The following is a 12,492-nucleotide window of genomic DNA, read 5'->3' as shown; positions in this document are numbered from 1 at the left end:
AGAAGCAGTTGGGGGGAAAAAAAGGTGCTAAAAATCATAGACCGGTTAGTTACTAGAAGCGCGTCAGCGCAAGCTCGGCAACCAGGCAACACACGGATGACGGGTCAATTTTATTTTTTGTTTGTTTTAAACTCTCTTGTACCGGGGGGTAAGGAGGCCAGTGCTACACTTAGGCGTTTGGGCGACTGCGTGACGCGAGAGGGGCGCACGGTCACGTTTTATGGCGCAGCGGTGGGATGCGCCGTCACCTATGCGCACCTCGCTTCTTTATCGATTCGGCTTGTTTATGACAGGTTTTTTGTTTGAATATTGGTGCGCAGTAGTTGTGTGTTGCGTTTGTAAGGTTATCAGTTTTTGACACTGCTTAATTTTGTTTTGCCAACCAATCAAATCAGGTAAAATGAACCTCTAGATGGTCTTATTAATGATAGAGGTCGCAACGTTGCAATATTGTTTTAATGTGTTAAATTAGTGACCCAGTTCAATGGTGTTAACTTATAAGGGTTAAGTTAGATGTGGAGTAAATTAAAATCCTAGCAGTTCAATACTTTTTTCTTTTAATGCCAACGTTTCGGCCTATATTGGGTAAACCATTATAGACTATTATCTATTAAAATACATTAAAACTAAACTCCTATGTTATTCAATTACTCAAATCCACCTTTAAAACACAAAGATGAAAATCAAAAATAAAATTTGAGAATTATATTTAAAATTAAAGCTTTTCGTTAGACTGTAATTTTTTGATGATTCAATTTGGTTTATTCGTTTTTGAGGATATCAAAGTGCTGGTGTGTAAGCAACAAAAATAACGAATAATATTTTAAGCTGTGGGTTTGAATTGTTAAAGTGTTTAGATAATGTAAACAAAACATAAGGTTTTTTTCCTTTTTTTTTAAATTACTGTTAACTTAAAATAGGAAATATATTTGTATATACCTTGTTTTATCAAAAACAGTCCGAACGTTTTATTCTAACTTTAAAAATTCATAATAAATTTCAATCCAGAGCAATTAATTTAAAACTTCTTGTGTTTCGAAAGACATCTATTGCTAATCCATGCAAGAAGGTTATAAGTTAATTGGTTGATTATTTTTTATAAAAATCCAATTTTTCTATAACATCACCCTTACCCCCCGCTTACCCCAAACTGTTTTTTCAGAACTTCTTTTGCAAAAACTAAAATTATTTTACTCCAACTTTAAAAATTCAAATTAAGAGCAATTTAATTGAAACTTCTTGTAATTATACAGAGATCCGTTGCTAATTGATGCAAGAAGATTGTAAGTTAATTGAAACTTCAATACTTTAAATACAACAGATGTTAATGTATTTGAAGAGATTGTATTGTCTTTGAGAGAAATTTATTTTTTGGTTTTTATAAGAAGATGTGCTTAAGTCATCAGTATCTTGTTTTTTGTTTATATTGTTTTCATGTTTTTTTTAATGTTTTCTGAGATTAACCTTTTCTCATAGTTACTTTGGATATCAATGATCTGGGTCAGCATGTTCTGTCAGAGCTGTTTTGTTTTTTGGTCTTAATAGTATTTCAAGTTTAACGCTTATTTTATATTTCGTTATCCTAATTTTTAAATAACGGCCTGTTTAACCTTATAGACACCTTTACAGTCAGAACATGGTAAATTTATACAACACCTCTTTGTAGTTCTTTGGGTGTTAAAGTTTTTTGTCTACTATATAGTGTTTTTACTGCATTTTCACCTCCAAAATTTTACTATTCCCCAAAATTATAAATTAATAATTAGTAATTTCTTTAAATGTTATTTCTCTATTTACAAACATTCCAACTGACCTCACCATACAAATTATTCAGAAAAATGGTCAGACATTCAACCACATTGGAATCTATCAAGAGATTAGTTTTAATGTATTTTAATATTGTTTTTGACTATTGTATACCATAATGTTTTTAACTTTGTCTATAATTGTTTTATACTGTTTTTTTTTTTAATTTGTAGCGCTCTAAAGAAGGCTTAATATAGGCCGAAACGTTGGCATTAAAAAAAAAAGTTTTGAACACCTTCGATTTTAATTGACCCCATCCAATTTAACCTTTAAAAGTTGACACAATATTGTTTTATATAAAAACTTACATGACTGTAAATATGCCGGGTTGGATCGATATTTTGTTAAATTACGTTTTTTCAAACCCTATATATGGGGTTGTACATGTCAAAATTGATAAATGTGTAGATTGCTCGCAATACATTCTGATCAATAAATAAAAACTAGTCTCGTTTGTCGCTTTATTATTTATATCGATCAATCAATCAAAATGAAAATAAAATAAAATATAAACAAAATATTAATCCATATATACTTGGATTTTATAAACTAGGTCGCTTAAAATTCGGGTTCCCAAAGCGCCTATAATAATTCATACGTCCAATTTCAGGTCGAAACCTAAAAATTAATTAAATTTAATGGAAAAGTCAACTTTTTTATTTTCGATATTTTATTTGTTTCATGTTTATTAATGAAGAACTTTAATTGATAAATTATTAGAAAACTACTTTATCTGTACGTCTCAGTCCTCCGTCTATCTTATCTTGTATATAAATAAGATAAACAAGGAAGAAAACTTTTGGTCTTTCTTTTTTTTTTTAATTGTCTCGCTGTCTTTCATGCATTTTTAAATAATTCATGTTACTCCAAGGATTTGAAATGTTTCTGGATTTTAGTCATTACGTTCATTTTTCAGTCATTGTAATTTTTTATGCCTTCCAGGCATTTCAAACAAGTTTTTTGTCTTCCTCACTCAGGATTTAAATATTAATAACAAAAAAACATAAAAAATATTAAGAAAAAAAAATATTTGCAATTAATTTAAAATTTCAATGCTACTGCGACCAGACAGTCTGAATCGTTCAGTCCTCCGTCCGTCCGCTCGTTATTATAATATAGTATATGGAACACCGTTCAGTTCTTTCTTCGAGCAGATTTAAAGAACGTCATTAACCTGAGGAAAGTTATATACGTAAGTTATTAACGGTTTAGATGCTTAATAACTCATTTCCATTTAGGTATTCCATGTAATTGTATGCCTTCTAGGCGTTTGACATCATTTTTCAATTTATTCCAAGCATTTGGGGTAATTTTGTACATTTTCCAAAAATAAACTCTGGAGAAAAAAAATCGCATATTTTGAACTGTCAATGCTACTGCGACCAGGCATTTCGGGCCGTTCAGTCCTCCGTCCGTCCGCTTGTTATTATAATACAAACTTATATGGACACCGTTCAGTTTTCCCTTCAAGCTGGTTTAAATGACGTCAGTAACCAGGTTTACAATCAGGATTTTAATTCACGTAAATGTTTGAGTATTTAATAATGTATTTTATGTATTCCATTCCACTGTGTGTGCCTTTCAGGTATTTGACATAATTTTTCAATTTATTCCAGGCATTTGAGGTAATTTTGTATATCTTCAAAGATATGTCAAATAATTTTGAATGTCTTTCAAAATCTGAACTAATTTTTAATTTTTTCCGGACTTTTGGAATCGTTGTTTATATCTTCAAGGCACTTAACATAAATTTTCATTTTATTCTAGGCATTTCACGTCATTTTTTCTCTTCCGAAAAAACTCTCGAAATAATGATAATGAAAATTAATAAATTTTGAAAAAAAAATTCTCAATGCCAATGCTACTGCGACTAGAGAGTCAGAACGGTTCAGTCCCCCGTCCGTCCGTTCGTTCTTATAATACAAACTTATATGGAACACCGTTCAATCCTCGCTCCGTCTTTACCAGGTTTACCCTGAGGATTTTAATTAGTTACATTAGTAGTTAATGCTGTTTAAATACAATTTGGTGTGGCATAACACGTTTTGTTAAAGGTTCAATATTCAGATGTTCTGCACCTTTTCCTTTTTTATCGAGAATTCGTAACCAAAACACATGGCCCATGCCATTAAGGGTGGTCTTTTATCTTTATGGCCATGATAAATTATTTATGGTATCATGGCTTGGGTTCTTCTTGTGAGAACTTATTTTACTTTTTGTCTTTGGTAAGGTTTTGTTAACACCACACCATATTTTATTTCAAATAAATAATATTTACTTTTTGTACAAACGTCGCGTTTTAATTGCTAGTCCGCTTGTTACTACCTTGCAACCTCGGTCGTTTCTCTTTTTTATATTCCAACACGTTTCACATTGGAAAATTCAAATAAATGATATTGTGTGGTGTAGATTTAAAAAAATATAAAAGGATTCATTAGTAATGGCACACGTCAAAATAAATCTTGACAAGAGAAAATGAGAAATTTATTAAGAAAAAAACATTTTCGCAGATTTATTTTGAAATGCCAATGCTAATGCGACCAGACCGTTCAGTCCTCCGCCCGTCCGCGCATTCTCATAACAGAAAGTTATATAGAACACCGTTCAGTCCTCCATCCGAGCTCGTTTAAATGCAGATTTGAGATTAAATAGCTTTTTCATATTGGAAAATTTAAACAAATTGATTTTTTTCAAAAGATATGAAACGCAATATAATAGTTTTTTTGTTGGCAACTGAATAATTCTAATTGATTCTGTTGGACCCAATTATTCGGGTTTGTTTTAATGAAATTGTTTTGTGAGTTATATATATAATGTCCGATTATGATCGAAACTGTCCGAAAAACAAGCCGGATCCGTATCACGCAATCGCCGCTTAGTAAACTAGTAAAAGACAGCTACCTATGTAAATAATATATATAGTAAAAAAAATCATGCACACCTCTATTTTGCGCCCTTCAACCACGGTGCCGTGAAGTCTCTCTCGTGCTCGCTCTGCATCAGCACTATTTGCGAACGTAACAAAACCGAACCCCTGCATGCAAAAGACAAAGACAAATACATGCATTATATATATAAGACAGATCAATCTCGTTCTGCTGTATATATTAACAAACTCAAAAAATAGTTATCGTGCAATGACAGGTGATCGTTTATATATCGAGAGAAAATTTATTAATATTTTTTATATTGTAGGAGAAATTGACGAATTGATTGATAATATTGTTGAAGTTGAACTTGGTTTTTTAGTTGACTATTGTTGACGTGCCGCCCTATGTAACTTCCTGAAATTGATGGTTTTGGACCGAGGTATTGTACAGGTGTCCGAATGTTAAAAAGTCAATATGTAATGATTTTTTTGGATGGCACTATGTAAGAGGTTCATTTAAGAAATTTGTTCATCTTTTTCTATACAGGCTATGAAGGTATAGCCAAGATATTTAAATTAGGGTAACCTTGCACATTTTTGAGGTTATTTAACAATATACCGTTAAAAATTATAAATATTTCGCAGTCTGTAAAATCTCTTAATCAGAAATATTTTTTTTGGCTTAGCACATTTTCATTAACCTCATTATCAGTTTTTTATAACTTATTACAATTGTAAGACTGTATGAATGATAGATCTATCTCTCGTGGAGCTGGCATAGAAAATACTTAAAATATTTAATAAAAATTCAATTAAAGGGACTACAATCTTTTGATGTGAACCTTTTCCAAAATTCTGTCATTATAAATCAAACTTTCACATTTTGTAATATTTACCAGAATTTATATTTCATATACTTTTACTTACTAAAAATGTGGAAATCTTTTCAAAATGCATATAATAATATTCAATAAATAACAAAATAAACCCAAAACCGGAAGGACCTTGATTTTTTCCCATAATCAGTTTGGATTGCAAGTCTGGCAATTTTTTTAGAATTCACCAGAATCAATTTTCTTTTTCCTAAACACGTTTTAAGCTGGAAATTAAAAGATAGAATCCGAAAGAAAATAAAAATATTTGGATAAAAAGTAAGGATAAAAGAGTCCGAGCAGATATGAGTAAGTACAGATTTTTTGGCAAATAAAGACAAATTTTGTAGGCAGTCAACATAATTCTCTGATTTCTTAGATTTTCAATTTTAATTGATCTATTTCGTTTTTAGTTTTTCTATGCAGCTTTTAATTCCTGTAGACAAATTAAGTTATTTTTATTTTTGGAATTATTTCCAATAATTTGTGATTTTTTTTAAAATATTTACTAGACTCAATTTTCCACAAAGTCTTTCAGTAAAGAGGTCGGAAATCAAAACAAAAATTTGGACCAGAATTCATTTTCTATTTGTTTTCCAAAACAAATTTTGCAATTTACCTAATAGAACATAAACCAGGCATCGGTTTTGAAAGAAACATAAAAAAACAAAAAAATATTTTTATAGTTTCAGTCTTTGTAAAATGTGCATTTATTTTCAATATTTTAATGGTATATTGTATAGAATGCACAAAAACGTTCAACTTTGCTCTAATTTAACCATCGATAAAGTGTTTTTTAATCACAAAAAATCTATAAAATCTAGAGAACCAATAAAAACAGGGTTACTCTTGTAAAAATTACAAAATACATACATATATAATTTCTACAAACATTTCCAAAATAAAAAAAAAAATCTTTTATTGAGCGGCACGTCAACAGAAATAAATAAATAAAATAAAATGTTGGGCAGGGTAAATTACCGTAATAAACAGATCAAACCAACATGGCATTCTATAGCCTAAACAGAAACATATATGACACTATCTAGTCAAAAATTATAAGTAACTAAAAAATGAAATTAAAGAAATGTTATACAAGAGCTGTGACGTTTTAGGTACGGCGATACCAAAGAGAACCGAGCGCCAGGACCTTGTGGGTGGTACATCTCTATTGATTTTGGAGTGTAAAGTTTCTTGTAGAGGATGGTTCATTGATGAAAGGAATACAGATTTTTTAAAACAACTCGAGATCATGATATATGAATTCTGACTTAATTTTTTGATCGTACGAGACACATTTGAGTATAGTATTTTATTTAACATATGATTTTTTCAAATATTTTAACGAAAAAGAAACGTGAATTTAATATTGTGAAAAAAAATGGTCTTTTAGGGATTGAACCCAGGCCGCTTGCTTTATAGGCACTGCCACTGAGCTAAGGCCTCGACTGTGATAAATTTTGATCATTGAAAATTAAATCATTGAATTTGTATTATAAGACAAAGAAATTAATCGTGTATTAAATGGATGATTAATCCTATCACCTTCTTCCAATTTATATACATCTATAACTGTAAAACCAGCTTGAGATAGACTCGCATGTGCAGTTGTCAGGTGAATTTTCCAGTTATCAATCAGCTGAACTGCGAATACATGAATGTCTTTTAAATATGGCAATACTGTTTAGTTTTCCAAACATATCTGCTGAAATTATATTCCTTTCATAATGAACGCCCTATAATTTATGAAAAAAAACTCTTCTAAAAACTGCAAAAATGAATCCACAACTCTACAAAGATGTCCTGGCGCCCGGTGTTTACAGCAGTATTATTCAAAAGTAAAAAACTAAAAAAAAAAAAAAAAAAATTGTAACTGGTTAAACATGTCATACGTCCACAAAATACGGTTTAATCTAAAATATGTGACAAATGGCGTTAGTCAAAATAATTCGCTATGAACAAGGCAAAATAGTACAACTATAGGAAAAGTTCCAGATTTCTTTTAGTCCAAAAGTATAATAGTATAAACGGTTTCAGCAAAGCCTAGTACTTAGCCTAGGTTTTAAACGATCGGGTGTTTGAGATGTTCCGCTTTTAGAAAACATTGTTTTAATGTTATTTATACTGGTCATCAGCTCATCTGTTGTCATTGACTGTTATTCCTATTATTATATCAGAAGAAATGTAAGGTTGGCAAGATTGACACTAATAATATACCTATAGCAAATTTTTAGGGACACTACATTAAAATATTATGTCTATTTATTTATCCTGAGACTTTTTATATTATTACAACAAATTCCAAGCAATTTTATAGGTCACATGGCATACTTTTATCAAACGATTTCGGAGATATTAGCCGTTACAAACAATCTCTTTTCATGTTGATGACGACTCTCAGTCAATGCTGGTCATCGAACATAAGTCAAAATATTTGATAGGTGAAAAGTGACAGAACTCAAATACCCTACAATAAGTTTAGTGTAGTGCCAATGTTGTAGTTCTTTTTAATGTGTATTTTTATATATCATAATAAACTTTCTTTACTTCTATTTGATTATTGAGTTTGTTGAATTTAAAGGTACTTAATTTAAACGAATTTAAAAAATGTATTTACTATTACAAAAAATATTAAATTAAGTCCCCACTTTAATAAACTAAAATTAATGCAATTTTTTATTTATGTATTTTTTTTAAGATTTTATTTTTTGTTTGTTGAATTTAAAAACCTAAAACAACGTTCTGTTCTATTTATAAATTTTAATATTTGCTTCATGTGGATGAAGCAGATTAAACGAGAAAAGGTCACAAAAAACTGAATATTTAACCCCTTATTCCGACAAATTTATTTAAATTAAAAGAACCGGCTAAGGAATATTAAACAGCCCTGTCTGCTGATCTTAAGGGATCTTAATTACTTCTGAAAATTTAATATTTCTTTAGTGCCATGAAGGGTTGTTTATTCCATGCTTTCCAGTTGTTTGTTATGCTTTAGTGGAAACCTTGAGGTTAGAAAAAGTTCAATTTAAATTCATAGGAAGAAATATTTTATTCTCAAATTAATGAACTAAAATTAATTTAGATTTTAACCCTCAATATGGTTTATTTTTTAAATAATTATTATTTTACTATTTTATGTGTTACTTTGCTCTGAGTGTTACAAATAAGGAAAAAAATAGCGAAATATATTTTTTTTCAAATTTGGAGTCAATGGAATTAAATTAACCAACTTGAACTAAACTTTTCAAGTGGTTAAACAACAACAAAAAATAACAAGGTAGGTTTTTTTAAATTAATTTTTGAACCCCCTAACAAGAAACCTTATGGTATGAATTAAAATTATAAACGTTTATTAAATGCCTCATTAAGAATGAACTTCCCAAAACGATAAAAATAAGAAAATAATTGCAAACTACAATGTTATTTGCGAATTTTTATTGTCCTTTTTTTCAAAACTTTAATTCCCGTGGCAAAAAGATAAAATTATTGAAATAATCATATTTTATATGCAATTTATTTATAACTTTTTTTTTGTTACATAATTTTTGACCTCATGGCAAGATATGAAAATTTCTAAAATCGATATAAAATTATTATTTCTTAGAAAATGGTGTGTACATATTCCTAGAAATAATTTTTTTTGCTAACTTTTGAGTCCCATGTCGAGAAAACGAAATTATCAAAATGTACTGGCTAGAAATAGACTTTGTCTAGAGAAAGGTTTAAAATTGGAAAAAAAAACAATTTAAAAATATGTTTTTTAATGTTTGAGTGTCATGGCAAAAAACTAAAATAATAACTTTATCTAGACATAATAAAAAAAATATATTTTTTTTAAACTTGCAGGAAACTTATTGATAGTTTTTTTCTCAAAAATTTAAAATCCTGTGGCAAAATTAAAATTACCATATTTTTTTTTATTCTATGGTTTTTATAGTTCAAATTTTTGAGACCTTTGGAATAAACCAAAGTTATCCAAATTCACTGCCTAGAAATAGGAAGGAACTAAATTTATTAAAATTTACACGGAATTTAATTTATAGCTTTATCTAAAGAGCTAAAGAAAAAAGACGAAATATATTTTTTTGTACATTTTTCTTGCTAGGTGAAAGTATTTTTCGGCGGAGAATTTTATCTATTTTTCCGTTAAATGATTGTGCTCCAAGTTTTTTTTGCTCCAAAATGAATAAAATTTATTTAGAATTTAATCAACATTAAAATTTGTTTAATTTTTGAGACCAATGGCAAAAAACAAAATACATATACAGGGTGTCCGGAAAAAGGAGCCCAATCCGCCGGCCACATATAGGGTAGACCAAAATAATGCGACTTTCGTTATGTATTTTTTTAATTGGGCGCTCGGTATTCAATATACACGGCGTCAAAATGAAAAATATAAAATCGTTTTTTTGAAGTTACTCGAGTGTTTCATAGGATATTAAATTTAAATTTGGTGTAAGGGGTTTTTTTAGAACGAGAAATTTAAATCCGTTTACGGATTCGCTATACCTTGTAGAGGGCGCCACCTGCGGTATATTGCATGTGTTAAAAATACCAAAACTTTTTTGTACTACTGTATAATAAAGTTTTAGTAAAAAATTCAAATTATCCAATCTTTCCTTGTAAAAAAGTCTTCTTAGTAAATGCCGGCCTGAGAGTCCGTTTACGAGATATCTTAATTTTAAAATCTAAATACTTCTTTCTAAACAAATTGGCTGACCTCGGGCACTACCAACTTTTTACGTACTGTCAAAGTGATAAATTTAAACGCGTCTGACGCTCTTAACAAGCTTCTCAATTACTCCTTAAATAAATCTACATTTTTTAATTACATATTTGTATTTGGTGTGATTTCTTACAACTTATAAAACCATAATAGCCCATAAACCAAAAAACGTACACTTTTCCGAATTGGCGGATATTCTTATAATGTTTGGTAAGTTTTAAATATTATTGTAAATAGTAAATACCTGTCAATTCTCAACTAGGAAAATGTGACTCCAATGTTAGTTTAGCCGCTAGACGCTATGCCCAGACATTCCAACCGATTTCATCCCAAAATAAAAGATTTTTTAAAATTTGATTAACCGCCTAAGGAAGAACTTTAAGCGAAAGACGGAAGGGTAATTCGCTGAAACTTCCCGCGACCGACCTCGTGCGGTTCAACCAGGGCAAGACGAAGACATTTTAAGAATTGTCGAAGAATCACCAAACATTAGTACTAGGGTTTTGGCTGAACGGGTGAGAAATATTGGGAAAACCGAGACACAATATTTTACGGAGTCAACAACTTTACCCATTTCATCTTCAAAAAGTACAAGGTCTTTTACCCGACGATCCCGAGGCAAGACTTGCTTTTTGTAGATGGTTATGTGAAACGAATAATAGAAATTTGGATTTTATAAGGGCGATTCTGTTTATTGACGAAGCCACGTTCACGAAAAACGGCATGACAAATATCCATATCGAACACATATGGGCTGAAGAGAATACCACGGCCATAGTTGAGACACATCATCAAGTGAAGCGTGGGCAGTTGTTGTGGATAACTTTCTTTTAGGACCTGTCATTTTACCAGGTAATTTAACTGGTGATTCATTTCTGTTTTTTCTGCAAGAAATACTGCCCGACTTGCTTAATGATTTACCTCTAAATTTAAGACAAAATATTTGATTTCAACTCAACGGTGCTCCGGCTCATTTTGCTATAAATGTTAGGAACTATTTACATCAAGTATATTTCCTAATCGCTGGATTGATCGGGGTCGAGATGCTGTTCCGTGGCCACCCCGTTCGCCCGACCTTACACTATTGGATTTTTCAGTCTGGGGATGTATGAAGACTTTGTGTATACGGTTTCGATTTTAAACCACGATCATTTAAGGGAAAGAATCATTGCAACTTGCATTTCAGGTTGAAACCAAATATTTTATACAAAGCCTTAGATTTTCTTTAATAAAGAGGGCTCGTATGTGTATACAAATGAATGGAGGTCACGTAGAACAAATAATTTAGGATCATTATTATAAGATTTTTATTATAATAAGTAATTTAGCATTAATTTAGAAAAATAACTTACGTTTATTTTGTTAACTAACTAACTAAAAATTAAGATATCTCATAAACGGATTCTCAGGCCGACATTTACCAAGAATACTTTTTTTACAAGAAAAGATTGGATAGTTAGAATTTTTTACTAGAACTTTATTATACAGGGGTACAAAAAAGTTTTGGTATATTTAACACATGCAACCTACCACAGGTGGCGCCCTCTGCAAGCTATAGCGATCCGTGAACGGATTTCAATTTCTCGTTCCAAAAAACCCCCTCACACCGAATTTTAATTTAATATCTTATGAAACACTCGACTTACTTCTACTACTACTAAAAAAACGATCTTATATTTCTCATTTTGACGCCCTGTATATTGAATACCGAGCGCTCAATTAAAAAATGGCATAACGAAAGTCGCATTATTTTGGTCCACCCTATATGTTGCCGACGGATTGGACATCCCGTATATCAAAATTTACTCGCTAGAAATACTCTACCCAGACCGTTAAAAATTAGGGAAAAAATGCCAAAATATATTTTTTTAAATTTTTGAGAGCCATGGCAAGAAAGTTTAATTATAAAAATTCACTATTTTTGAATAAACTTTACAAATGGTTAAACAACAGAAATAAATAGCAAAATAATTTTATTGAAATTAATTTTTGAGTCCTATAATAGGAAACCTTATATGCAGAAGGGCAAAAATAAGAAAAAAAAATGCAAACTACATAACTTGTTTTTTTTTGCAAGTATTTATTGCTTTTTTACCCAAAATGTTGTGTCCCGTGACCAAAAATTACAATTATTAAAATTTATACGGAATTTAATTAATAATTTCGTCCAAAGAGATAAAAAAAGAGCAAAATATTTTTTATTACATTTTTCAGCTTAA

General features: G+C 30.2%; 2 protein-coding genes across 9 annotated transcripts in view; one reads left to right on the top strand and one right to left on the bottom strand.

The window, feature by feature from the left end:
* Positions 1-12,492, bottom strand: part of LOC126740377 (RNA binding protein fox-1 homolog 2) — a 111,111-nt gene that overhangs the window by 25,599 nt on the left and 73,020 nt on the right. For 4 of the 5 annotated variants that reach the window (XM_050446358.1, XM_050446356.1, XM_050446357.1 and 1 more), the window contains exon 5: positions 4,748-4,840. The exons of the other annotated variant lie outside the window; for it this stretch is intronic. In XM_050446358.1, coding sequence (XP_050302315.1) covers positions 4,748-4,840 — 93 coding nt within the window. The remainder of the gene's footprint in view (positions 1-4,747; positions 4,841-12,492) is intronic. 5 annotated transcript variants of the gene reach the window in all.
* LOC126740372 (dystrophin) overlaps positions 1-12,492 on the top strand; it is a 208,279-nt gene that overhangs the window by 183,613 nt on the left and 12,174 nt on the right. The gene's annotated exons all lie outside the window — the stretch shown is intronic.

The sequence above is a fragment of the Anthonomus grandis genome, chromosome 9 (genome assembly GCF_022605725.1).
Source record: "Anthonomus grandis grandis chromosome 9, icAntGran1.3, whole genome shotgun sequence".
NCBI lineage: Eukaryota > Metazoa > Arthropoda > Insecta > Coleoptera > Curculionidae > Anthonomus > Anthonomus grandis.
The sequence above is the reverse complement of the archived record's forward strand: the minus strand, read 5'-3'. Positions and strand labels throughout refer to the sequence as shown.